This window comes from Zootermopsis nevadensis, unplaced genomic scaffold (assembly GCF_977971745.1).
Source record: "Zootermopsis nevadensis isolate Lab colony 2312 unplaced genomic scaffold, Znev_1.0 Znev_ptg000044l, whole genome shotgun sequence".
NCBI lineage: Eukaryota > Metazoa > Arthropoda > Insecta > Blattodea > Termopsidae > Zootermopsis > Zootermopsis nevadensis.
The window spans coordinates 1706691-1733221 of NW_028259176.1; the positions used below are offsets into that span (position 1 = coordinate 1706691).

The following is a 26531-nucleotide window of genomic DNA, read 5'->3' on the forward strand; positions in this document are numbered from 1 at the left end:
GACGTCTCGAGCCAGACGACGTCACAGAGCAGCGTCCAGGAGCGAGACGTGGAAAAATCTTCTGGTTCAGAAATTCACGACGGCGATGAAGAATGATGATATCATAATCACCGTGAATGTGAAGAGGGCTCCGCCAATCACCTCAAAGCAGACATAATGACAAGAATTTATAATTACGTCGCTTCTGTACGTACGCTCTGAAACTCGATCAGTGGGCATTATCTGACAATTTCTCATTGTACTCACCGGAGTCCTTAGTTCGCTGCTGCTGTAATATAATTTTCGGGTTGTCGTGTTAGCGACCTCACGATGTAAGCGGCCGTCATCCTCACCGCTCCGTAAACCTCAAGTCTTGAACGAGTGTCACGTGGTTGTTACCACTGACCTAGAAGGAGACGGAATGCGTGGGCAGAATCACAGAACAATCAAAACGTAAAATAAAATAATATCTCAGAATACTTAGTTCAGTATTGCAACGTCATTTCAGCCATCTTGTCTTGTGTGACGTATGCCAAGTCACGTTGTATCGGTAACAGCACGCAATATAAGTTTTTCTCTCAACGTACTTTCAGAACTCTCTACTTCAGAGGACGGAATATTTCATGCAACTCACCTTGAATGACTTAAGTAGGCTCGCGTTGTACAGGACGTAGCACCCGAGGACCCACAACAGGACACATGTACTCTCGCATGTGCGTGTCACAGTCCTTGAGAAAAATATATAGACGATCTTATATCACTCCACTTTCTCCATGGAAAAGCGACGTAATTCACCTGTAAAGCCGCCAGACAGAAATGCCGATAAGTCAGGGTCGTTATCTATCCGACCAGGTTAAATCTGTATTCATTATGATAAGGTCAAATCCAGGAGTCAATTATAATCAATATTACAATTTTCATCGCTTTGTGCTTACATTACACGTACAGTGAATGGAAAAAGAGGTGGAAATCCACACAATAAGAATTTATTATTATTATTTTCGCTTCAGATTTCAGGATTAAATTTTCAATGGTGCAAGGGTTAATAAAATCTAACTCAAAGACGTTTGTAATTTCTAGAGAAAATCGGTTAGTATTTTCACTATCACGAAATCGCCTGCATTCTTTAGAGCTTCGTACTACCACCACGAAACCTTCAACAACTCTTTGGCTGTCGAATAAATCGAGAATTAAACCAAACACAAGCTGAGACGTAATATCAAAATGGCCGACTGAAGCCCCAACTTACCTAAAGACTGCGTACATACGCGCTGTACCGAAGCAGGAGACAGACAAACGGAAAGAACTCAACTTGTTCGAGGAAACAAGTTTCGCGGAGCATGCTGGGAAAGGCAAAGATGAAAAACTCATCCAACGCGTGTCGGCAGAGATGACTAAGGGGCAGATAAAATTATACGTCCAGTAATAAAACACTAAAAGCGAAAATACTACGAGCAGCGAAAACTCAATGATTTAATCGAATGAAACCAAATCGAGGGACCGAGGATCCTGTAAATGGTCGTACAGAATAAAACAAGGCTCAAAAACATAAAATAAATGGCACCGTCCTCTGTGCGGGAACATCGGGACCCACCACAAGCGCCGTCCCGCACAGAGGGCGCAAGAGGTTATTTTGCTTTAAGAGGTTTGTTTTAAGTTCCTATGACCACTTAGCGGCTGGGGTTGAGCCCCCCTGTCGGTATTATTCCATATCAATTACCGCGCTTTCGTTGCTGGTACTATTTTCGAATTTTGAGTGGTCCTCTCATTATACCTAATCTTACTATGTTCCTGCTATATCCCCTAGACAAGATCTGTTGCCAGGTCGGTTAGTCGAAAGAGTTGAACGACTCGCCTCGCCCACGAGGTCCTGTTTTGCGTAGCGTGCGAGCGCAAAGCCAACGAGTTGGACTCGTCCGACTCGGGTGGTTCGTTGGAACCCGGCGCCCGGGCCATTGTCCGGAGCCGGGTCCGCGCCTCTGCTCGCTCAAGAAACGGCCTGGGCCTCCACCTCCCTTCGTGGGGTTAGGGCGCGGGGGTTAGGGCGCGGGGGTTAGGGCGCGGGGGTTAGGGCGCGGGGGTTAGGGCGCGGGGGTTAGGGCGCGGGGGTTAGGGCGCCCGTTTTGAATTCTGGTTGTGGATCCTATGTGGGATAATATGGGGATTTTTGGTGGGGAATCCTGCAGGATCGTGGGTAATATTATGTGGTGAATCCAGGGGAATATCCTGGGAATCATGGGTTGCGATCGTGGGAAATTCTGTTGGAAATGTTTGGTGGCAGATTCTGCTAGATCTGGGTAGGGAATCCTTGGTGGGGATCCTAGGAAATCTGTGGGGAATACTAGGATGGTCATGGGGAGTCCTGGTAAATCCGAGGAATCCTGGAGGGGGTTATAGGGGATCCTAGAGGTGATTGTCTTCGGGGATCCTGCCGTGATCCTAGAGGGCAGTGTCCAGGGAATCCTGGGGTCCTAGGGGATCCTGTGGTTCCTGGGATATGGTGATGCTGCAGGGATCCTGAGGGGATGGTCCCGGGGGGGCGATCTTGGGTAGGGGTGATCATGAGGGTTGGCCCAAAGAAGGGGATAGCCCTGGGAAGGGGTGCGACTGGGGTAGTGGCCCTGGGGTAAAGGGTGTGGCCCTAGGGTGGCTGGCTAGCAGAAATATTGGTGAGAAGATATAACCTTGAGATTTTTTAAGACCAGTATCTACGAAACTATTGGGCCGAATTTGTCGTGGCTTCCTTGACCTATACGTGACCTCATTTTGACATGAGTATGGTCAATCAGGTATTTGCCGTTTGGCATAAATACGTATGACCTTGAGAATTTTAAAGACCTCTATCTGGCAAACTTTTGGGGCGATCTTGTCTTGACTTTGTCATGACCTTGACCTAACAGTGACATCAATGTTACAAGAGAATAATCACTCTGATAACTGACGAAGATGTGAGGGCGAAATAATGTACAACAGTGGTCCCCAACGCGGTGCCCGCGTTGATACGGAAAGAGGTTATACTGAATAATAAATGCCGTTCAACCATGAACATTATAAAATCAAAGCACAGTTCTCTACGTACTAATGCCCATCTTGACGATTGCGAGCAGCAACATCATCCTACTCTTCCAAATTTGTAAAACTGGCCGCTGAAATGCAGCGCCAAACATCACACTAACTTCCCACTTGGGTAATAATAATTGTACTTATAAAAGTACGTATTTTTTATTGCGTGGTTTCTTGTATCAATAAACGTCGTGTTCTTTTGTGTATTATTTGGTGTCCGTATCTTATTTGTCCAGAGAAAACAAAATTTGGCTTTGTTAATTGGTTGGTGCCCGCCACAATCTCATAAACTCTCAAATGTGCCCTTGGGCAAAAAAAAGGTTGGGGACCACTGACGTAGGGCAATACATGCCAAACATTATCATCAGTGCGTTTGGTGTAATCACGCACGTCTGCTGATATCGAAGTTTCAACGTTCCTACGTGCGGATATCCGTATATCCCATGTACACATAAGATCGAGATTAGATACATTTCTTTTGTACATTCATATTTATTTATGACGGACTTTGCTCGACTGTCTTAACTACCACGCACCGTGGGACATAGCCGCAGAGCTCGACCGTCCATGTACGACGCAGTGCGAAGAATGAAACAATAAGAGAAGGGGGGAACTCCAAATTAAAATATAAATAAACATCACGTACAAGCAGCTTACCGTGTCTCGTTTGTGTGCGGTAGTTGGCTGCCTGAGTCAAAGTCACACGGTGCGTAATATCTGACTGGCTAACTTCTTCGGTGCGTGCTACTTTCCGCGTTGCCTGACAGCACAAGTCCCTCGGCGATACCGACTACATAAGAATAAAATTAAGAATATATAAATACGCATGTGTATATAAATATGCATATATATTTTTGAGAGAATAAGAAATTTTGGTAGAATCAAAAAAGAGTAAAAACATAATATAATAAGAAATCACATAAAGTACGTTGCCGTGGCTTCTGTGTGCGCGCGCGAGTGCGGTGCATGCTACTTGGTCGGTCGAGTTCCGAGTCAATGTCCGGCGGTGCGTCGTAGTTTTCTGTAATGCTTGGCACCACAAACCCCTCGGCGATACCGACTTGGTAAGAATAAAAAATAATATATATATGCATACATACGTTTTTATGTACGTATTTATATATATTTTTGCAAATAAGTGTTAGTGAGCTGTCAAGGGGAGGCTGCCCGTGCCTCTGGCGGCAGCCGAGGAGCCGACTGCCGGCCTGCGGACCCCGACGACCGGCGATTGCTGATTTACGGGTGGCTCAGAACGCAGTGCCGCGAGCGAGGCAGGCCTCGAAGAGGGGACAGATACAATGGTCGGCCGGTCGCCGGGAACTCTTTCGCGGGAAACGCCCCATGGCCAGCCCGGCCGAGACCGTGAGAAGCAGAGATTGGGTGCTGCACAGACGGAGTCTCGCATGGACTGGGTGTCATTCAACGTTTCTGGTAGGTATAGAATGGGAAAAATTTCGACATTTTCATATTTTTTTTTAATTTTTTTGAAAAAAACTAAAATTGCTGGAAATTGTCAAAAAAAACAACACAAAACCCAAAAATTTTGAAATTTTTCAAAATTTTTTGAAGTTTACATTTTTCAAATTCTTTAAGCTTTCTGCGTCCTTTCGAAGTAAAGAACTATATTGAGGAGACTTTATGGCCTTACAATTTAATGACATTGCACATTAAACAACAAAGGTCCTAATACAGATCCTTGAAAGTTACCAGACAATAAATCAAAAGGAAATGACAAAACTTCAGAATAACGTACTTGCGAATGTCTGCTGGTTAGGTAACTAAGAAATCAATCATATATCCAGCAGACAGTTCATAGTCACCAAGTTTGTGCAAACGTAAGACATGCAAAACAACACTGATAAATGTTTTAATATTTGCCGTCAAATCACAATTTTTAATAAGATGATAAAATATAAAATATTTAAAATATCATTTCACGTTCCGCATCGAATGATCGATTTACAAATTGGAACGTCTCTTACGACATGTTTCGGTTATATTTAACCGTCTTCAGGTATAAATTAGATTGGTAAATTTAAAACTCGAATTACAATCCTTTACAATGTTATGCAGTTTATGAAAGATGTTCTTATCAGATTACTCTTATATATTAGAACGAAGGTATTGTTTTTTATATGGCGTGGTTCATCTGATGTTCAATATTAGTCTGTAAAGCAATGATTTAAAGAAAACATTAATAAATATGGAGTAATATAGAAAACAAAATGATAAAATCAACATAAAAGGCATCATGTACACATAAGATCGAGATTAGATACATTTCTTTTGTACATTCATGTATGTCTGAAGGTTGATATGGGTTGCCATTATCCACACATTGAAGGCAGATTCATATTTATTTATGACGGACTTTGCCACAGTACGTACGTGTTTGCCGTGTGGTATTCTACGTCCATACAGCATCCAGTTGATGTGATGTGTCCAAATGGGGGGGGGGAGGGAGGAGATCATAAATGCAGAGGGAGTTAAAGAGAGAAAAGTAATGCCGCACCAGCTTGGCCCAAAAGTTATATTCTGAGCAAAAAATTTCGAAAAGGAATTCCCACAGTGGCAAAGCGTGACTTTTTCAAAAGTGTTGGCCAAACCCCACTCCGGGATGGGGGTCAGGGGAGTTAAAACTTTGGCAGTTGAGTTTTTGGATCGTAATTTATCTTCCATGATGAACAATTAAGTGTTAGCAGTCGAGGTTTGGCTAGCATCTTAGCTTCGTAGGTCATGTAATCCTCTACTTACCCCCTCAAACCAGAACTAAATTGTAAGATTTGAGGTTTCCACAGCAGATATTGTTTCTGTCATAATTGCGTTTGCGCAAATAGACTGGGAGCTTACGCCTGAATGAGGTACCCATCAACGCTTGTAGGGGGAGGTATTCCCATATGTCATTTCAGATAAATCCATTAAAACAGCACACCCAATTTACTGCTATTCTTATGGGCACACACTCCAGAAGCATCTATACGTTAATGTGATTAAGTCAAGGTTCTTTACAATGTCTTCCGTGGTTTAATGCGTCACTGGGACATACGATTGTGTGGGTCGTATTAACCCGGTCAGTATCGCACTCCATTGCAGCATGCTGCCACTACAAACAGTCCTACATGTCGGGTGGGATATCTAGTTGCTACAGGTTGCAGCGTGAACTTGTAACTTAATCAGTACACGAACTGTAAAGAAGTTCTTGACATAATCTCGCACAGTGCTAGGACAATGGATGTAAAATAAAATGTCGTACCTTTAGTTGCAACGAAGGTAACTGTTGCGAGTAGCGCCAACTGGGACAATCATAATTAATAAGAAAGCTGGCCATGTCGTTGACCGATTGACTAACTAACTAGATGGCTTACCGAACCCGAAGGTTCATCACCGAATTAACCAAAGCTCTGTCCTGGGCCAACAAAATCCAGTCTCCTTCAACTCCTATCTCCCACAGATCCCGCCTGACATTATCCTCCCATCTACGTCTAGGTCTCCCCAGCGGTCTCTTCCCTTTAGGCTTCCAAACCAGTACCCGGTGCACACCTCTTGTCCCATCCATGCGCGCTACATGCCCAGCCCATCTCATTCTTCTCGACTTAATCAGCCTGACAATATTTGGGGAGGAGTACAGATTTTTAAGCTCGTCATTGTGCAGTTTTCTCCACGCCCCATCGTCTTCCCTCCTAGGCCCAAATATCCTCCTCAACACCCGATTCTCAAACACCTGCAATCTGTGTTCTTCCCTCTGAGTGAGAAGCCATGTTTCGCACCCATACAAAACAACAGGCAAAATTATTGTCTTGTATATTTTAATCTTCAGGTTCTTAGAAATCAGACGGGAAGACAAAATATTTTGGACTGAGAAGTTGCAAGCATTTCCGGAATTTAGTCTCCTCCTAACTTCGTCGTGAGCATCATTTTGAATCGTTTTTGTTGTTCCCAAGTATTTGAACTTTGTAACCCTTTCAAAGGATTTATGAGCCACCTTAATGTCTGTCGGGTACATCATCGTGTTCACAAAAGTCCGCCACCGGGGTCTATCCTGAGTCAGTTGCATCCAGTTCACTCCATTGAGACCCCATCTCCGTAAGATTCGTGTTAATGTTATCTTCCCACCTACGCCGAGGTGTTCCCTTCAGGCCTTGTAAACTTTCAACTCGCCCTAAAAACATCGGCTGAGGAGCTCGTCATGCATTTTTCTCTATTATCCGTCCCACCTTCATTTTGGGTCCAGACATCTTCCTCGACACTCTGTTCTCAGAGCTCCTCAGTCTATGTTCCTCCCTCAATGTGAAAGACCACGTTTTGCACCCATAAATACTTTGCACTCAATAATAGCAAGCATTCCCCGGATTTAATCTGCTGATGTAGGAGATAATGAGAGGGAGATTCTTCGATATTTATTCCTCTAAATCCGGAATAAAAATTTCTTTCAGCTCCCTAAAACGCTTTAATAATGTCCATGTATCAAGAGATGTAAAGTGTTAGAATTATTGTTCAGAATATAAACCCCACTTCTTAAGATCCATTAATTTTTATTAAGATTCTGGGATACGAAACACCTTTCATTCCTTTAAAATATTAATTGCCTACTGGAATATTCTTTTATTATCAATGTTGCCGTGAACAAACAGAAGTCAATCTAATGTTACTTGAAATTGTGTTAAAAAAGTTTAATTCTCTTACAAGAGTTCACAAATTCAGACGAAAACATTAAATGTGATGAACATTAATAATAAATAGGAATCCCTTATCTCAAACTTTGTTCAATTGTAAGAGACCATGACGTCCACTGTCAATGATCGATCTAATCAAAACTAAAACGGAGAGAGTGGAGGGCAGGAGCACAGATTTCTTAATAATTCTTTTAATAGATAAGAACTTGCGATATTCTATATTAGTAAGAATTGCCACAAACAACATATTCCCTCCACCTAACATTTACCTGGGCAATACTCGTTACAGCTGAATCTAAACGGTGACAAGCCGCTGCATCCAGTCTGTACAAAAAGTCATTATTTCAAGGTCACCAACTCTGAAATGACAAATGTTCATGTAAAAGACAGATCAATGAAAATGTCACCTTATATTTTAAACTGCGACAGTAGCTCAGTCTCTTGTGTGGAAGGAAACGATCTTGGATGAAGATAAGTGCAAAATTCCTCTGACAGCATAGCCGAGTTTCCAGGAAATTCCAAAGTGCAATGTCCGTGACATTCCGCATGAAACCAGGTTCATTCAGAATGGAGTTGCCTCTTTCCACATCCTACGTCATTAGGAACCCTGCTTATTCCAAACTGCATTACAACACTGATATTTAAACACCGCAACCTATCTGCTGTCACACCACAGCGACCAGAATGGCATATCCAGATCACATCAGGTGTTCCGAGTAAAGGTGACGATTCTGAAGAAAAAGTAACACACACATCGCGAAGACAAGTTTACTGCAATTACTGTCATCATCATTATTGCCATCTTCTTCTTCCAAACATCTAATCTGCCATATGCAACTTCCGTGCTCATTCTTTCCCTTTCTGACTGCCTCACTAGAATCGTAACAAACTGGTAATATTACCAACTACAAAACATCAGTGCCTTCCTGGACAAACACGTAGTAACTAGTTTTAACACTTTTCTTAGTATTCAAATTGAGCTGAGTTGTTTTTTAAAGATTACGAGGACGAACAAGACCTCAAAACAATGTAGAAATACACGAATTCTGTCGGCCAATGTACAAACGTTCTAGGCTACGCTTCAGGAAGTTGTCAAATGTCACTTTCATAAATTACAAAGGGACCCTTTCCCCCCCCCCCAGTAACGTATCCAACGCAACGAATTATGGTCGTATTACGTAGGAAAATGGTGGGGACAAACGAAGTCAAATCAGACGACAAAACGATGAAGTAAAGCAAACGCGAAAAGCCGTTCAATATGACCTTCGTGACTGTGTGTTCGTAAATAATTTGTTTCGGCTACGGTAAAAAAAATGATCATTTCCTTGTTAACCAAAGCAACGCGCCATTCATTATGCTAAACTACGTTCAATTTTTCTGCTACCCTTTTTAAAACAATCCGCACACCTACGCCCACATCTTGGGGAAGATTTTTATTCGAAGTCTTGGTTACTCGTATGGTCACATTTCCAGCAATTACAGAACCAGCAGACAACTGCCTGCCTTCTCTCTGTCGCTCCACACCCAATTCACATAACATGATGGAAGGATGACTGTAAGTGCTAAAGAAACTGGCAGGGTGCTGGGGCCACCAACCCGGTCGCAAATACTTAGACACTCTGTACTGTGGACATGGGGATTCCCCACTAAGTAAAGGAGAGCCACCAAAAATTTCTTACTTTGAGGAAACATCTCTCCATGACACCAGCAGCAGCACTCTCAATGTAACAACTTTAACAAGTAGAAACACAACAAAATAAAGAAAGCAATTCTACAAAACAATATTTTGCATCTGACATTACGTCAATAAACAGTTTTACGAGATGAGTTTTAGTGCACGCTGATTACTGAATTGCCAGCATGTCTACATGAGAATTTCTGATTGTGGTCACAATGTTTATTAAGATCCCGGGACCCCTTCAACATCGTCATCGTATGTTGACTGACTACCCAATAACAAGATCAATAAAACGTGCAACAAACAAAGCTACGTTCTGCCTCCAAGAATCATACGCAAAGGAATCTTCACTCACAGACGGCTCGAACATCTAATATTTTAACAAACATCCTGCAAAAGAGCTGTACCACTTAAAGTCCTCTCCCTTCCATTTCAGCACAGATTCTTACAGTAGTAATACGTTTTAGAAATGAAAGGAGGGGAGACACGGGTTTCGTATTGTATGCATTTCCTTCCTGATTTCTGCCCTCTAAAAAAAATAACTGAGGGTTTCGTGGGTGCGATATGGGAGCCCAAGATGAGAGGAAGGAGGGGTTATGTAAAAATATATTTATGAGGGAGCAGCCAAGGTGGTCAACGAACACCAAACAGACATCATATATCATTTCATTTCCAGGTCAACAATCTTTAACCAAACTAAATGGTCAATAACTCTACATTCTTCCTATAAACAATCTCACTGACAAGACTAACAAATTAGTCTTTCCTAAGCCAAGAACTCTTCACAACAATTTTACACACATAATATAACAATCCTGACAACACCAGCACTGGTACATTGTGACCCACATAAGTGGCACTGCCTTTCTATACTTGGTTCCAACCAACCACACCACTCCTCGATTATAATGCAAATCCCATCCCCACCCCCAACCATGAAATATACCAGAAGTAATACTGAGCCTCATCACATGTCCATGAGACTGACACCTGACAACTCTCAACTTATGGTTAAGTCTCGAATAAATGGAACCTCTGACAGTCATCTCCATTTTTGCAAGCAAATCCAAATTCATAACGAACACCACACCACAAACTTACAAGTTTTGTAACCGATCCCCTTGCTCAACACAGCAAACTCTAAACTTAAGCACAAGAACAGAAAATATCCCGGCAGCTCCGCTCACTGTGCACATCTCACATGTAACAAAACCTTATCACAAATAGTCACCACCCTCGTCTACAAGCTACACCTAACCTCCAATTTTGGTGTCCTATGAACAATATATTCACTAGAGAATCATGAATGCCTCCAGCGTACCACAGATACTGCAATAATGCCAATCCCTCACCACATTTACGTCTTTCAACATATCAAATCTCACATTTAAGTTCACAACATCTAAAGTACCTAATAAAATTGGACAGACTCATCTCTCTCACACGACAACCACATCAAATACATTCTAATGCTCATGTACTCACACAACGAATGCCTGGTTCAGACCGATATCAGTCTCTTGCGGATTCGAGGTTCCTTCTTTGTCCCAGCAGGTTTAATCTTCTGACATCAAGTCGGTCTGCCAACTGTTGCCGCACGTACTTCAACGCTTCTCTGGCTAGCAGTACGCAGGTCACGTGGTGCTCAGTAGAATCTGAAGGATCATTCTGTTTCTCGTAATCTGCTACTCCCACAAAGAGAAAATACATTCACATTCAAGAAATCAAGACATCACACTCTTCAAAGAACACACAGTTTTACTTCACCAAGCAGTTAACACTCCCACCTTAGCCAATGAACAAGCACCTTCCATTTTCAGAAGACAAATTTTGTCATGTTCATTACAAACCCATTCACAAGTTAACTTTAAATATGGGTCACGACCAGCGACCTTACAAAATCTGAACTCCCTCGCTTACAGATTCATATTGCAACCTTTCTTTCGTCCCCCCCAGCAAATTTAAAACATTCGCCAAGTGGGCCATTATTCCACACGTCATAATACTGCAACTACAAACTCTACAACTCACACACATCACGTCAGACCCACGCAACTTCCGTTGCCACTGATTCAGTGGATATTTAACGAACAGTTCGCTTGCCGTCTGTCTGGAGCCGAGGATGTTGATCGCTGTCTCCAAGATAGGAACAAGTGCCAGGTGTCCCGGCTTACACGGCTCCCTCTCCTCGTGCCCCATTATGACAGCAAGGGAGTCTATAAACACCAGTCGGTCCATGCCCTTCAGGTTCGCCTGTTTTGATGTCATGGAGAAACGACGTAAATGAAAGATTAAGAAATGGCAAGCCTCTACCACACAGCCAACATCTGTAGCACTTCTACTACTAAGGTGAATTCAACCGACAAGGGGCAAGAGGTAGCCGTATCAATTAGATTTATTTTCCATATCACCATTAGTAATGCCACTTTATAATGCCTTCTGGAAGCAAAGGTGGAAACTTCACCGTCAGTAATATAAATTGTTTCAATGTTGAACAATCTAAATTTATAAAACTGAACTCACCAGCTTCCTGTGATATCGCCACCATTGTGTAGTGACAAACAAGGAACACCGTCATAACTCTTTCATGGCTGCAGCAACAAACACTCCTACCAACTTACACAACAGGCCTTACTGGTTTTTCCAGATATGAAGCAGAAATAAGTACGTCAGACGCTTTCAACCAGTTCACATACTAAATATGGTTTAAAGAGAGATTTCAGGTTCTCACAGTCGTCTTTGGGTTCTAACACCACTTGGACTTACAGAAAACCAACACCGATTACGATTTTTAAACATTTAATGGTTCGCTATATCAGCTGAAGTTATCCTTGTGACTAAGCGCAATGCCATGAGGCAGTGGGAGCATGGAGGTAAACTCCATGCATTCTCAATTACGATGTGCGATCAGAAAGTTTCTAGACTGCGCCTATAAAAACCCGTACACTTATCTCAGGTATTAAATTCATCCATCACCCTCGAAGTAGTTCCCCTGGGAGTGAACACAACGATCCCAGCGCCGCTGCCAAGCCTGGAAGCATCCCTGGAAATCTTTCTTTGTCAGCCTGTCAAGCACCATCTGCGATTCTGCCTGAATCTCTTCTATCGTCTCAAATCTCCTTCCCTTTAGCTGAATTTTCATCTTTGGGAAGAGGAAGAAGTCACACGGAGCTTAGAAAGGAAGTTGGGGTCGGTTCTTGCAAGATCTTTGAGCTCCTGACAAACGAGAAGTCGATTCTGCTTCTGGTCCTCAGACAGGATGCGTCGCATGTGGAGTTCTTCCTTTAGAATCAGCTGACAGGTCCCATAGCCTATCCTAACAATGTCGCACAAGTCGTTGATGGTACGACGTCGATCTTCGTGAATGGCCTGCCGAATCTTCGTAACATTTTCGGGCGTTGTGCTCGAAGATGGTCGTCCAGAACGCTCGTCATCATCGACAGAGGTTCGGCCATTTTTAAAACGTGAATGCCACACAAAAGTTTGTGCACGACCCATTGTGGACTCCCCAAATGCTTGCTTTAGCATTTCATAGGTTTCCGTAGCCGTTCTGGCGAGTCTTTGGCAAAATTTGATGCACACGCCATTCCGAAATCGCAGGAGGGTCGGTGTAATGCACTACCAAAACGCCCGTAACTAAGAAACAAATGCTAATTCGATGATGCCGGCTGGCACACTGATTCACTATGAATGTAGGCCGCACCCCCTAAAGGCAGAAGCTCGTACTACATCCGGTTCACCCTCTATTGACACAGCCTGAAACTTTCTGATCGCACCTCGTATAGAACTATGTGGAGGTCAGCCTCAAAATGTGGTTCCTTACACTGGCAAAGAAAAATCACGTTCTTCATTGTTTCTTTTTAGTCTCAATAGAAGAAATAGACAAGTTCTTTATTTCATTAAAACCATTTACTACTTTTCAGGAAAAAAAGGTCTTCTTCTTTCAATAATGGCATTATAATTCAGAAAAGAAGTTTATTAAACAATTTACTCAAATAGATGAACTTGCCTGTGACTGACGTCTGGTGAGTGGCTCTGGCTTGCTTGTCCTGCAATCTGTAGGGAATCCCATGGACTGCGGAGATCTCCACATGTGGATCATCAAAACTGCAACAGCGAATCACAATGAGTACAGATAATTACACTCACATCCTAATGTTCAATGGTCACAACAGTGGCCAATGCAGTAGCTGCTTCCTAAATCAGCAACTGATGTACGGGGCACAGAGCAAATGGGAAAACTGGGTTTATGATATGACAAAGAAATACATTACTTGTAGAAGCCTCCTGGTACTGGCAGGATACTAAACACAAACTAATTGTGATACAGCCTCTAACGGGCTCACTGTACCAGTAAATAATGAGTTCTGGGTGCTCAGAGAAAAATCTATATCAGTGCCTCATAGACTGCCTTGGGACTCGCTTACAATTCTGCGAAGAAAAGCCAGTGATTAACAATCTGTTATGTCATGTTAGTACCATCAGGCTGGAAAAACATCTTTTATTTTGTACACTATTTTAATATCAAGAATGAGGTTAGTTTGACAATATTCTTCTGCCTCCAACTGCTCTTATATACCTTGGACAGGAGAAAAGCTGCTGCACTCTATTCTCATCATCATTAAAATTCAGGGATGCCACCAAGAAACAGCAAATTATTTCCCAGCACTGACGACGGTAGAACGGATCCGTCGTGCTTGACTTCTGAGCACTAGATGCTGTCTCCACGACCTGGAAAACACAAGCAACAGTTTCAAGTTATAACGACTAAGGAAAGTGAAATGTTTTAGTTACAGTAACTTCCATGCGGCATTGATATAATACTTTCACGTACTGCACTTACTGTAATACTCTAAACACCTTTTCTCCACATCAGGGCGCATGTCATATTTATTTCCAGAAACTTTGGGTTTCATGGACACCTAGACTTTTATTTTGCAAGTGGAAACAAGTTTGACAAATCTCAACAACACTGAAATAAAAATTAACTACAAGCATATAATTTTTGTATAGTCTATGCTAACCCTAATAAACGTCAAAAAGGAACGTACTATACGCGTACCAAGTTATTTAATAATCTTCCACCAACAATTTAAACTCTAAATGATTTAAAGGTGTTCAAGCGTGCATTGAGAGGTCACCTCATCACTCACACTTTCCATTCTGCAGTTTATTTTACCTCTGCTGAAATTTCTTCAGTTTTATGTATATCTATAATCTATATTTAAAGTGGTTTTGCATTTCTATTTAAAATTCTGAGGTTTATGTATATTAATTTGTAATTTTTTTTAATACCTGTATTGCAGAATCTGAAGGTTATGTACATTCACATATGAAACACGTCCTTGCATTGTGTCAAAAGTACTGAGGTTTACATATATTGAATGAAGTCCTGAAGTTTATGTTTATTGTATGAAATGACTTGTACTGCATCCTTTGGATTACTCCTAAGAAGGATCTATGGAATGCAAAGAAACTCTACTCTCTAACATACCTGAATAATGCAATTCCTTATCACACACACTAATAAGGCTTTTTACATGCAAAAGAAAATAATCACAACAATGGCAGGTGTCAAAAGCTGCTTACCTTATAGAGAATAATTTCGTAAATTTAATATACTTCCACTTGCAAGTGAATTTATATTCTGCTTGCTATCATTTGTGGTGGAAAAGTTGGATAATTTTAAAAGAAATACAGATGTACATAATTTAATTACAAGATGTAAACCCTGCTAAATGTCAAAGAGGAGTGTACTTTACACGTGTCAAGTTATTTAATAATTAAAACTCTAAATTGTGATATAAATGTATTCAAGCCTGCACTGAAATTAGCTTTCATACTTGAATTGCAAAATCTGAAGGTTATGTACATTCATATGTGAAACACGTTCTTGTAATTGTGTCAAAAGTATATTGAATGAAGTCCTGAAGTTTATGTTTACTGTATGAAATGACTTGCTCTGCATCCCATGGTTTAGTCCTAAGAAAGATCTATGGAATGCAAAGAAACTCTACTCTCTAACATACCTGAATAATGCAATTCCTTATCCAAGTCACAAACACTCCAGGTGCTTCGTTCTGTCTGGTTCTTCACAACTCCAACTCCAAATAAGCTGCTTCCCCATCACGCACACAACTGATCTTCTGAAACACTGATATTCAGACAAATTGGTCCTCCATGTCTTCGTTGATGCCAGTAAACACACACTACAGCTACAGTTCACATGAAAGTTGCTACTCAGCACATCCCCTGATCTCAAACTCCTCTTTGAGACAGACTAGGCACTCCCACTAAATCTATAACAGTACACCTCCTCGGAAAGCAAGGTATATAATCGCACGAGGGCCTGAGGTCTTCCTTGTGGCATTGTGAGGCATGCTACGAACACCCCATACTTGGTCACTAGGAATCAAAAGTGGGCAACTGTGGTGTGGTGTGGTGTGGTGGCCACATAACCAACATTACAACCTGTAACCCTAGCTGCTTACTTCTACCTTCTTCACTGCGATAAGCTCTTGCACAAAGTTAAATCAACAGCTACTGAATTTCCACATGCAAGTCACAAAAACAGAGGCTGCCACCACGAGTCTGTGGGTCATCCCAACCGCATCGACTGATGAATTGTGTCCATCATGCACAGTGGTCATGTCAGCTACCGGAGCAAAGTCTTGCTACCTCCGTAGTAATGATGGACTCGAAACTGCATAACGGCTGAAGTATCCCATATGCTTGCATTCACGCCTACCTGAAACAAAACCATGTACAGAAATAAACATCCGCATTGAGAGACCAGTATTAATTCTTACTACGAAGGCACTCTACACCACATTAATAACCTACTGGCAACTAATCCGGCCTTTCGTGCAACCAAAATATTTCCCACTTTACGTACTTCACACAGGAGAAAGATGACAAACATCAGTTCAAATAAACTTGCAAGCATTGGAAATATAAGAGAGTAAAGCTGCACTCGACTGGCCATGCATCCTACCATCACGCCGTCCGAAGTAAACAATAACAGCAGAGGAGCTGCGCCATTTTCTCGCACGCAGGGACGGCAACGTCTGAAAAACAGCGAACACATCCCGCCACCGGCGGAGCATGAGGGATATTCAATGATCAATATGTGCGCACCCTGACGAACTGTCCTGTCATCTACCGACAATACACCTGAGGTACATGCCCGTCCGCGAACACTACACGGCACTGACGAACCAAATGCTGACTGAAATACCACTCCAAAGACTGTAAAATTATGAAGACCTCAAACTTTATTCCGTGAATATCATTAGTGACACATCTTCTCCTTTAAAAACGACAGGAAGTAAAGAAAAAAATTAAGGCGAAACGAGCTACCAACTTCGCCTATAAGAAACCAACTACCAATCACTTCCATCACCTCAAAAATCATAAAATAATTTATGGATCCAACCACACCCAATAAACTACAGCTCAATCAACTTAGCACGAAGCACTATGAAACAAGTAGCCCACAATTTGCATCTACATCGCCTACATCCTAGGGCACATTTGTCACATAACCTGTCCGTCGCCGTTATGTTACTGCTCAGATTGATACCAGACACAACTCTTGAATACCTGCACGTCTACCTATAAATCACCCAGTGAAATCGTCCACGTCCTTTCCAACACGAACTTATCCTCGTCACATTTCATGTTGGCACTCAAGACATCACGCAAATTCAGCACAGACATTCTCCCTGCGCGATAATTTCTCACAAGTAATTTTGCAGAAGGGCGAAAATGTCTCGCGAGCTGAGTCATTTGAAAAATACGACCAACATCACCTATAAGCACCAACTAATAAACATTTCCATAACCTAAATATCTTCCATCATTTATGAAAACAGGTGGGATTTCGTAAACTACAGCTCAATGAACGAAGCACTATAAACGATTATTGCATATGTCGCCACTACACAGCCCCTCTGCCACCAGGTTGTACTTCACGAGCATCTATAACACACCCAACGACCCAGCCCACTGGTGACCGTACTTCAACAACACCAACTTCACTTCGTCAGACTTCATTTTGGCACATGCAGCAATCAACACTTAATACACTACCAACAAAATTAATGCCGGCAATATTCGCTGAAAACCACTTGCAGAAAAACACACACAATCCATAAAACTCATTGCACTTACCTGACTTACAAAAAGCAATCTCATCACTGGCAAGTCAAACTTTTCGATCATAGGACAACTGCTATTGCGCATCTCCCGTTAAAGACTGTTTGGAAACTCCCTCTCGGTGATGATCACCAAGTATTCCCGTTACCTCCCGCTTTGACATCACTTTACAGATTTACATGAAGAAAATACAAACTAAGTAATGCGTGGTCAGCACACTTTTAAAGCCCTCCTGGGTCAGAGAACGGACACCCACTATTATCAAGACTGTCCGGTATAGCTATGCCAGAGATCTTCATCACCGCACTTCCTAAACGAGTGAAACTGCAGAGCCCCCCCCCCCCATCTGCTTCCGAACATATTCACAATGACTGACGTTTTGAAGATCTTTCTGTGGTATTAGACTGAACTGAGAATGTGAAATGGGATGAAGCAGATAAAAGGAAATAACATATTCTTTCCAGGAAGCAGACTCTTATCAACGCAATGTGATTGCGGCCGACATTTCTACTATTTTACTACACTCCGTAGAACACCCCACACACATAACTAGACATCCACACCTTACACGTTCACATAATTCATATCTAAGTTGCTATCACACTTGCAACACAATTACCACAACAGAGCAGTGAATAATAGCAGTTTACTCATATTATATTTGAAACTCTGTGAACACTGAAATTTAAAACCTCGGGGTAAAATGCTGAATGATTGCATTTTTGTTTGTCTTTAACTACAGCGTGGGACAAAGGTTTTTTGTAAGTGAGATGCAAATGCTGAAATTTCATCCTCATGTTTGTTTTAAAGACACGGATTATTGCTATATTCTAAAACTTTAATCACAGTGTATCTAATTGTATAGTATGAAGTATAATGTAAGTAATGTCAATGGGTTAAATTTTTAGAAATTATTCGAAAGTCAATTTTCAAAAGGCAAATATCTCCCGATCTGTAGGAATCTGAGAGACAAACCTTATGTCACTTTGAGGGAAACTATATGTCAACTTCCTGTCAGAGTCACGTCAATGTATGTTCAAGGGTTTGGAGGATAGAGACATTTTAATTTTTCGAGATAATTCGAAAGTCAATTTGTGAAAGTCAAATATCTCCCGATCTGTAGGAATCTGAGAGACAAACCTTATGTCACTTTGAGGAAACGCATATGTCAACTACATGTCAGAGTCACGATAATGTATGTCCAAGGGTTTGGAGGATAGAGACATTTAAATTTTTCGAGATTATTCGAAAGTCAAATTTTAAAAGGCAAATATCTCCCGATCTGTAGGAATCTGATACACAAAACTTATGTCACTTTGAGGGAACGTATATGTCAACTTCATGTCATAGACACGTCAATGTATATCCCAAGGGTTTGGAGGATAGAGACATTTAAATTTTTCGAGATTATTCGAAAGTCAATTTTTAAAAAACAAATATCTAACGATCTGTAATCATCTGAGAGACAAACCTTATGTCACTTTGAGGGAACGCATATGTCAACTTTTTGTCAAAGTCACGTAAAAGTATGTCCAAGGGTTTGGAGGATAGAGACATTTTAATTTTTCGAGATTATTCGAAAGTCAATTTTTAAAAGGCAAATATCTCCCGATCTGTAGGAATCTGAGAGACAAAACTTATGTTTTTTGAGGAAACGTATATGTCAACTTCCTGTCATAGTCACGTCAATGTATGTCCAAGGGTTTGGAGGATAGAGACATTTAAATTTTTAGAGATTATTCGAAAGTCAATATTTAAAAGGCAAATATCTCCCGATCTGTAGGCATCTGAGAGACAAACCTGATATCACTTTGAGGGAACGCAAATGTCAACTTCATGTCAGAGTCTCGTCAATGTATGTCCAAGGTTTTGGACGATAGAGACATTTAAATTTTTCGAGATTATTCGAAAGTCAATTTTTAAAAGGCAAATATCTCCCGATCTGTAGGCATCTGAGAGACAAAAATTATGTCACTTTGAGGGAACGCATATGTCAACTTCATGTCAGAGTCTCGTCAATGTATGTCCAAGCGTTTGCAGGATAGAGACATTTAAATTTCTCGAGATTATTCGAAAGTCAATTATTGAATAGGCAAATATATCCCGATCTGTATTAATCTGAGAGACAAAACTTATGTCACTTTGAGGGAACGTATATGTGAACTTCATGTCATAGTCACGTCAATGTATGTCGAAGGGTTTGGAGGATGGAGACATTTAAATTTTTAGAGATTATTCGAAAGTCAATTATTAAAAGGCAAATATCTCCCGATCTGTAGGCATCTGAGAGACAAAACTTATGTCACTTTGAGGGAACGGATTTGTCAACTTCATGACAGAGTCTCGTCAATGTATGTCCAAGGGTTTGGAGGATAGAGACATTTTAATTTTACGAGATTATTCGAAAGTAAATTTTTAAAAGGCAAATATCTCCCGATCTGTAGGAATCTGAGAGACAAAACTTATTTTACTTTGAGGGAACGTATATGTAAATATCCTGTCAGAGTCACGTCAATGTATGTCCAAGGGTTTGGAGGATAGAGACATTTTAATTTTACAAGATTATTCGAAATTCAATTTTTTAAAGGCAAATATCTCCCGATCTGTATTAATCTGAGAGACAAAACTTATGTCACTTTGAGGGAACGTATATGTCAACTTCATGTCAGATTCTCGTCAATGTATGTCCAAGGGTTTGGACGATAGACACATTTAAATTCTTCGAGATTATTTGAAAGTCAATATGTAAAAGGCAAATATCTTCCGATCTGCAGGCATCTGAGAGACAAACCTTATGTCATTTTGAGGGAACGCATATGTCAACTTCATGTCAGAGTCTCGTCAATGTATGTCCAACGGTTTGGACGATAGAGACATTTTAATTTCTCGAGATTATTCGAAAGTCAATTTTTTAAAGGCAAATATCTCCCGATCTGTAGGAATCTGAGAGACAAACCTAATGTCACTTTGAGGGAACATATATGTCAACTTCCTGTCAGAGTCACGTCAATGTATGTCCAAGGGTTTGGAGGATAGAGACATTTAAATTTTTAGAGATTATTCGAAAGTCAATTTTTAAAAGGCAAATATCTCCCGATCTGTAGGAATCTGAGAGACAGAACTTATGTCACTTTGAGGGAACGTATATGTAAACGTCCTGTGAGAGTCACGTCAATGTATGTCCAAGGGTTTGGAGGATAGAGATATTTTAATTTTACGAGATTATTCGAAAGTCAATTTTTAAAAGGCAAATATCCTCCGAACTGTAGGAATCTGAGAGACAAAACTTATATCAATTTGAGGGAACGTATATGCCAACTACATGTCAGAATCTCGTCAATGTATGTCCAAGGGTTTGGACGATAGAGAAATTTTAATTTTTCGAGATTATTCGAAAGTCAATTTTTAAAAAACCAATATCTCCCGATCTGTTTGCATCTGAGAGACAAACCTTTTGTCACTTTGAGGGAAAGCATATGTCAACTTCATGTCAGAGTCTCGTCAATGTATGTTCAAGGGTTTGGAGGATAGAGACATTTTAATTTTTCGAGATTATTCGAAAGTCAATTTTTAAAAGGCAAATATCTCCCGATCTTTAGGCATCTGAGAGACAAACCTTATGTCACTTTGAGGGAATTTATATGTCAACTTGCTGTCAGAGTCACGTCAATGTATGTCTAAGGGTTTGGAGGATAGAGACATTTAAATTTTTAGAGATTATTCGAAAGTCAATTTTTGAAAAGGCAAATATCTCCCGATCAATAGGAATCTAAGAGACAAACCTTATGTCACTTTGAGGGAACGCCTATGTCAACTTCATGTCAGAGTCTCGTCAATGTATGTCCAAGGGTTTGGAGGATAGAGACATTTTAATTTTTCGAGATTATTCGAAAGTCAATTTTTGAAAAGGCAAATATCTCCCGATCTGTATTAATCTGGGAGACAAAACTTATGTCACTTTGAGGGAACGTATATGTCAACTTCATGTCATAGTCACGTCAAGGTATGTCCAAGGGTTTGGAGGATAGAGACATTTAAATGTTTAGAGATTAATCGAAAGTAAATTTTTAAAAGGCAAATATCTCCCGATCTGTAGGAATCTGAGAGACAAAACTTATGTCACCTTGAGGGAACGTATATGTCAACTTCCTGTCAGAGTCACGTCAATGTATGTAGAAGGGTTTGGAGGATAGAGACATTTAAATTTTTAGAGATTATTCGAAAGTCAATTTTTGAAAAGGCAAATATCTCCCGATCTGTAGGCATCTGAGAGACAAACCTTATGTCACTTTGAGGGAACGCATATGTCAACTTCATGTCAGAGTCTCGTCAATGTATGTAAAAGCGTTTGCAGGATAGAGACATTTAAATTTTTCGAGATTATTCGAAAGTCAATTATTGAATATGCAAATATATCCCGATCTGTATTAATCTGATAGACAAAACTTATGTCACTTTGAGGGAACGTATATGTGAACTTCATGTCATAGTCACGTCAATGTATGTCGAAGGGTTTGGAGGATGGAGACATTTAAATTTTTAGAGATTATTCGAAAGTCAATTATTAAAAGGCAAATATCTCCCGATCTGTAGGTATCTGAGAGACAAAACTTATGTCACTTTGAGGGAACATATATGTCAACTTCATGTCAGAATCTCGTCAATGTATGTCCAAGGGGTTGGACGATAGAGACATTTTAATTTTTCGAGATTATTTGAAAGTCAATTTTTAAAAGGCAAATATCTCCCGATCTGTAGGCATCTGAGAGACAAACCTTATGCCACTTTGTGGGAACGCATATGTCAACTTCATGTCAGAGTCTCGTCAATGTATGTCCAAGGGTTTGGAGGATAGAGTCATTTTAATATGTCGAGATTATTCGAAAGTGAATTATTAAAAGGCAAATATCTCCCGATCTGTAGGAATCTGAGAGACAAACCTTATGTCACTTTGAGGGAATTTATATGTCAACTTGCTGTCAGAGTCACGTCAATGTATGTCTAAGGGTTTGGAGGATAGAGACATTTAAATTTTTAGAGATTATTCGAAAGTCAATTTTTGAAAAGGCAAATATCTCCCGATCAATAGGAATCTAAGAGACAAACCTTATGTCACTTTGAGGGAACGCGTATGTCAACTTCATGTCAGAGTCTCGTCAATGTATGTCCAAGGGTTTGGAGGATAGAGACATTTTAATTTTTCGATATTATTTGAAAGTCTATTCTTTAAAGGCAAATATCTCCCGATCTGTATTAATCTGAGAGACAAAACTTATGTCACTTTGAGGGAACGTATATGTCAACTTCATGTCATAGTCACGTCAAGGTATGTCCAAGGGTTTGGAGGATAGAGACATTTAAATGTTTAGAGATTAATCGAAAGTAAATTTTTAAAAGGCAAATATCTCCCGATCTGTAGGAATCTGAGAGACAAAACTTATGTCACCTTGAGGGAACGTATATGTCAACTTCCTGTCAGAGTCACGTCAATGTATGTCCAAGGGTTTGGAGGATAGAGACATTTAAATTTTTAGAGATTATTCGAAAGTCAATTTTTAAAAGGCAAATATCTCCCGATCTGTAGGAACCTGAGAGACGAAACATATGTTACTTAGAGGGAACGTATATGTCATCTTCATGTCAGAATCTCGTCAATGTATGTCCAAGGGTTTGGACGATAGAGACATTTTAATTTTTAGAGATTATTCGAAAGTCAATTTTTAAAAGGCAAATATCTCCCGATCTGTAGGCATCTGAGAGACAAACATTATGTCACTTTGAGGGAACGCATATGTCAACTTCATGTCAGAGTCTCGCCTATGTATGTCCAAGGGTTTGGACGATAGAGACATTTTAATTTTTCGAGATTATTTGAAAGTCAATTTTTAAAAGGCAAATATCTCCCGATCTGTAGGCATCTGAGAGACAAACCTTATGCCACTTTGTGGGAACGCATATGTCAACTTCATGTCAGAGTCTCGTCAATGTATGTCCAAGGGTTTGGAGGATTGAGTCATTTTAATTTTTCGAGATTATTCGAAAGTCAATATTTAAAAGGCAAATATCTCCCGATCTGTAGGCATCTGAGAGACAAACCTAATATCACTTTGAGGGAACGCAAATGTCAACTTCATGTCAGAGTCTCGTCAATGTATGTCCAAGGTTTTGGACGATAGAGACATTTAAATTTTTCGAGATTATTCGAAAGTCAATTTTTAAAAGGCAAATATCTCCCGATCTGTAGGCATCTGAGAGACAAACCTTATGTCACTTTGAGGGAACGCATATGTCGACTTCATGTAAGAGTCTCGTCAATGTATGTCCAAGCGTTTGCAGGATAGAAATATTTAAATTTCTCGAGATTATTCGAAAGTCAATTATTGAATAGGCAAATATATCCCGATCTGTATTAATCTGAGAGACAAAACTTATGTCACTTTGAGGGAACGTATATGTGAACTTCATGTCATAGTCACGTCAATGTATGTCGAAGGGTTTGGAGGATGGAGACATTTAAATTTTTAGAGATTATTCGAAAGTCAATTATTAAAAGGCAAATATCTCCCGATCTGTAGGCATCTGAGAGACAAAACTTATGTCACTTTGAGGGAACATATATGTCAACTTCATGTCAGAATCTCGTCAATGTATGTCCAAGGGGTTGGACGATAGAGACATTTTAATTTTACGAGATTATTCGAAAGTAAATTTTTAAAAGGCAAATATCTCCCGATCTGTAGGAATCTGAGAGACAAACCTTATGTCACTTTGAGGGAACGTATATGTAAATGTCCTGTCAGAGTCACGTCAATGTATGTCCAAGGGTTTGGAGGATAGAGACATTTTAATTTTACAAGATTATTCGAAATTCAATTTTTAAAAGGCAAATATCTCCCGATCTGTATAAATCTGAGAGACAAAACTTATGTCACTTTGAGGGAACGTATATGTCAACTTCATGTCAGATTCTCGTCAATGTATGTCCAACGGTTTGGACGATAGACACATTTAAATTCTTCGAGATTATTTGAAAGTCAATATGTAAAAGGCAAATATCTCCCGATCTGCAGGCATCTGAGAGACAAACCTTATGTCATTTTGAGGGAACGCATATGTCAACTTCATGTCAGAGTCTCGTCAATGTATGTCCAACGGTTTGGACGATAGAGACATTTTAATTTCTCGAGATTATTCGAAAGTCAATTTTTTAAAGGCAAATATCTCCCGATCTGTAGGAATCTGAGAGACAAACCTAATGTCACTTTGATGGAACATATATGTCAACTTCCTGTCAGAGTCACGTCAATGTATGTCCAAGGGTTTGGAGGATAGAGACATTTAAATTTTTAGAGATTATTCGAAAGTCAATTTTTAAAATGCAAATATCTCCCGATCTGTAGGAATCTGAGAGACAGAACTTATGTCACTTTGAGGGAACGTATATGTAAACGTCCTGTCTGAGTCACGTCAATGTATGTCCAAGGGTTTGGAGGATAGAGATATTTTAATTTTACGAGATTATTCGAAAGTCAATTTTTAAAAGGCAAATATCTCCCGAACTGTAGGAATCTGAGAGACAAAACTTATATCAATTTGAGGGAACGTATATGCCAACTACATGTCAGAATCTCGTCAATGTATGTCCAAGGGTTTGGACGATAGAGAAATTTTAATTTTTCGAGATTATTCGAAAGTCAATTTTTAAAAGGCCAATATCTCCCGATCTGTTTGCATCTGAGAGACAAACCTTTTGTCACTTTGAGGGAAAGCATATGTCAACTTCATGTCAGAGTCTCGTCAATGTATGTTCAAGGGTTTGGATGATAGAGACATTTTAATTTTTCGAGATTATTCGAAAGTCAATTTTTAAAAGGCAAATATCTCCCGATCTTTAGGCATCTGAGAGACAAACCTTATGTCACTTTGAGGGAATTTATATGTCAACTTGCTGTCAGAGTCACGTCAATGTATGTCTAAGGGTTTGGAGGATAGAGAAATTTAAATTTTTAGAGATTATTCGAAAGTCAATTTTTGAAAAGGCAAATATCTCCCGATCAATAGGAATCTAAGAGACAAACCTTATGTCACTTTGAGGGAACGCGTATGTCAACTTCATGTCACAGTCTCGTCAATGTATGTCCAAGGGTTTGGAGGATAGAGACATTTTAATTTTTCGAGATTATTCGAAAGTCAATTTTTGAAAAAGCAAATATCTCCCGATCTGTATTAATCTGAGAGACAAAACTTATGTCACTTTGAGGGAACGTATATGTCAACTTCATGTCATAGTCACGTCAAGATATGTCCAAGGGTTTGGAGGATAGAGACATTTAAATGTTTAGAGATTAATCGAAAGTAAATTTTTAAAAGGCAAATATCTCCCGATCTGTAGGAATCTGAGAGACAAAACGTATGTCACCTTGAGGGAACGTATATGTCAACTTCATGTCAGAATCTCGTCAATGTATGTCCAAGGGTTTGGACGATAGAGACATTTTAATTTTTAGAGATTATTCGAAAGTCAATTTTTAAAAGGCAAATATCTCCCGATCTGTAGGCATCTGAGAGACAAACATTATGTCACTTTGAGGGAACGCATATGTCAACATCATGTCAGAGTCTCGTCAATGTATGTCCAAGGGTTTGGACGATAGAGACATTTTAATTTTTCGAGATTATTTGAAAGTCAATTTTTCAAAGGCAAATATCTCCCGATCTGTAGGCATCTGAGAGACAAACCTTATGCCACTTTGTGGGAACGCATATGTCAACTTCATGTCAGAGTCTCGTCAATGTATGTCCAAGGGTTTGGAGGATAGAGACATTTTAATTTTTCCAGATTATTCGAAAGTGAATTATTAAAAGGCAAATATCTCCCGATCTGTAGGAATCTGAGAGACAAAACTAATGTCACATTGAGGGAACATATATGTCAACTTCCTGTCAGAGTCACGTCAATGAATGTCCAAGGGTTTGGAGGA

General features: G+C 40.1%; 2 protein-coding genes across 6 annotated transcripts in view; both read right to left on the bottom strand.

Annotated features, from left to right (window-relative positions):
* Nucleotides 1–614: 614 nt before the first annotated feature.
* The window catches only part of LOC147871696 (transformation/transcription domain-associated protein-like), a 428129-nt gene continuing 402212 nt past the window's right edge, over nt 615–26531 (bottom strand). The window contains exon 12 of the mRNA XM_087360413.1: nt 615–774. The gene's annotated coding sequence lies outside the window, so the exon portion shown is untranslated. The remainder of the gene's footprint in view (nt 775–26531) is intronic.
* LOC147871697 (uncharacterized) lies at nt 4894–16158 on the bottom strand. 5 transcript variants are annotated; one of them, XR_015538456.1, is made up of 6 exons: nt 15423–16158; nt 13973–14124; nt 13403–13500; nt 10879–11646; nt 7985–8074; nt 4894–5209 (listed from the first exon to the last, which is right to left on the bottom strand). XR_015538456.1 is itself a non-coding variant. In XM_087360414.1 (4 exons), exons 2-4 carry the CDS (start codon nt 14013–14015, stop codon nt 11287–11289), a joined length of 501 nt encoding a protein of 166 aa, XP_087216540.1. In that variant the 5' UTR covers nt 14016–14124; nt 15423–16158; the 3' UTR covers nt 10044–11286. The 5 variants fall into 5 exon arrangements, 1 of the variants encoding a protein (XP_087216540.1); XR_015538458.1 differs by lacking the exon at nt 7985–8074 and adding an exon at nt 8123–8322; XR_015538457.1 differs by lacking the exon at nt 7985–8074 and adding an exon at nt 8123–8446.

What these genes read in the sequence shown, in the direction of transcription:
- LOC147871697 (XM_087360414.1), bottom strand. Translation starts at nt 14,015, where the DNA reads ATGATGATGAGAATAGAGTGCAGCAGCTTTTCTCCTGTCCAAG. An exon ending in CAGCTTTTCTCCTGTCCAAG is followed by an intron (nt 13,501 to 13,972) that starts GTATATAAGAGC and finishes TCGCTGTTGCAG; the next exon opens with TTTTGATGATCCACATGTGG. An exon ending in TCACCAGACGTCAGTCACAG is followed by an intron (nt 11,647 to 13,402) that starts GCAAGTTCATCT and finishes ACATCAAAACAG; the next exon opens with GCGAACCTGAAGGGCATGGA.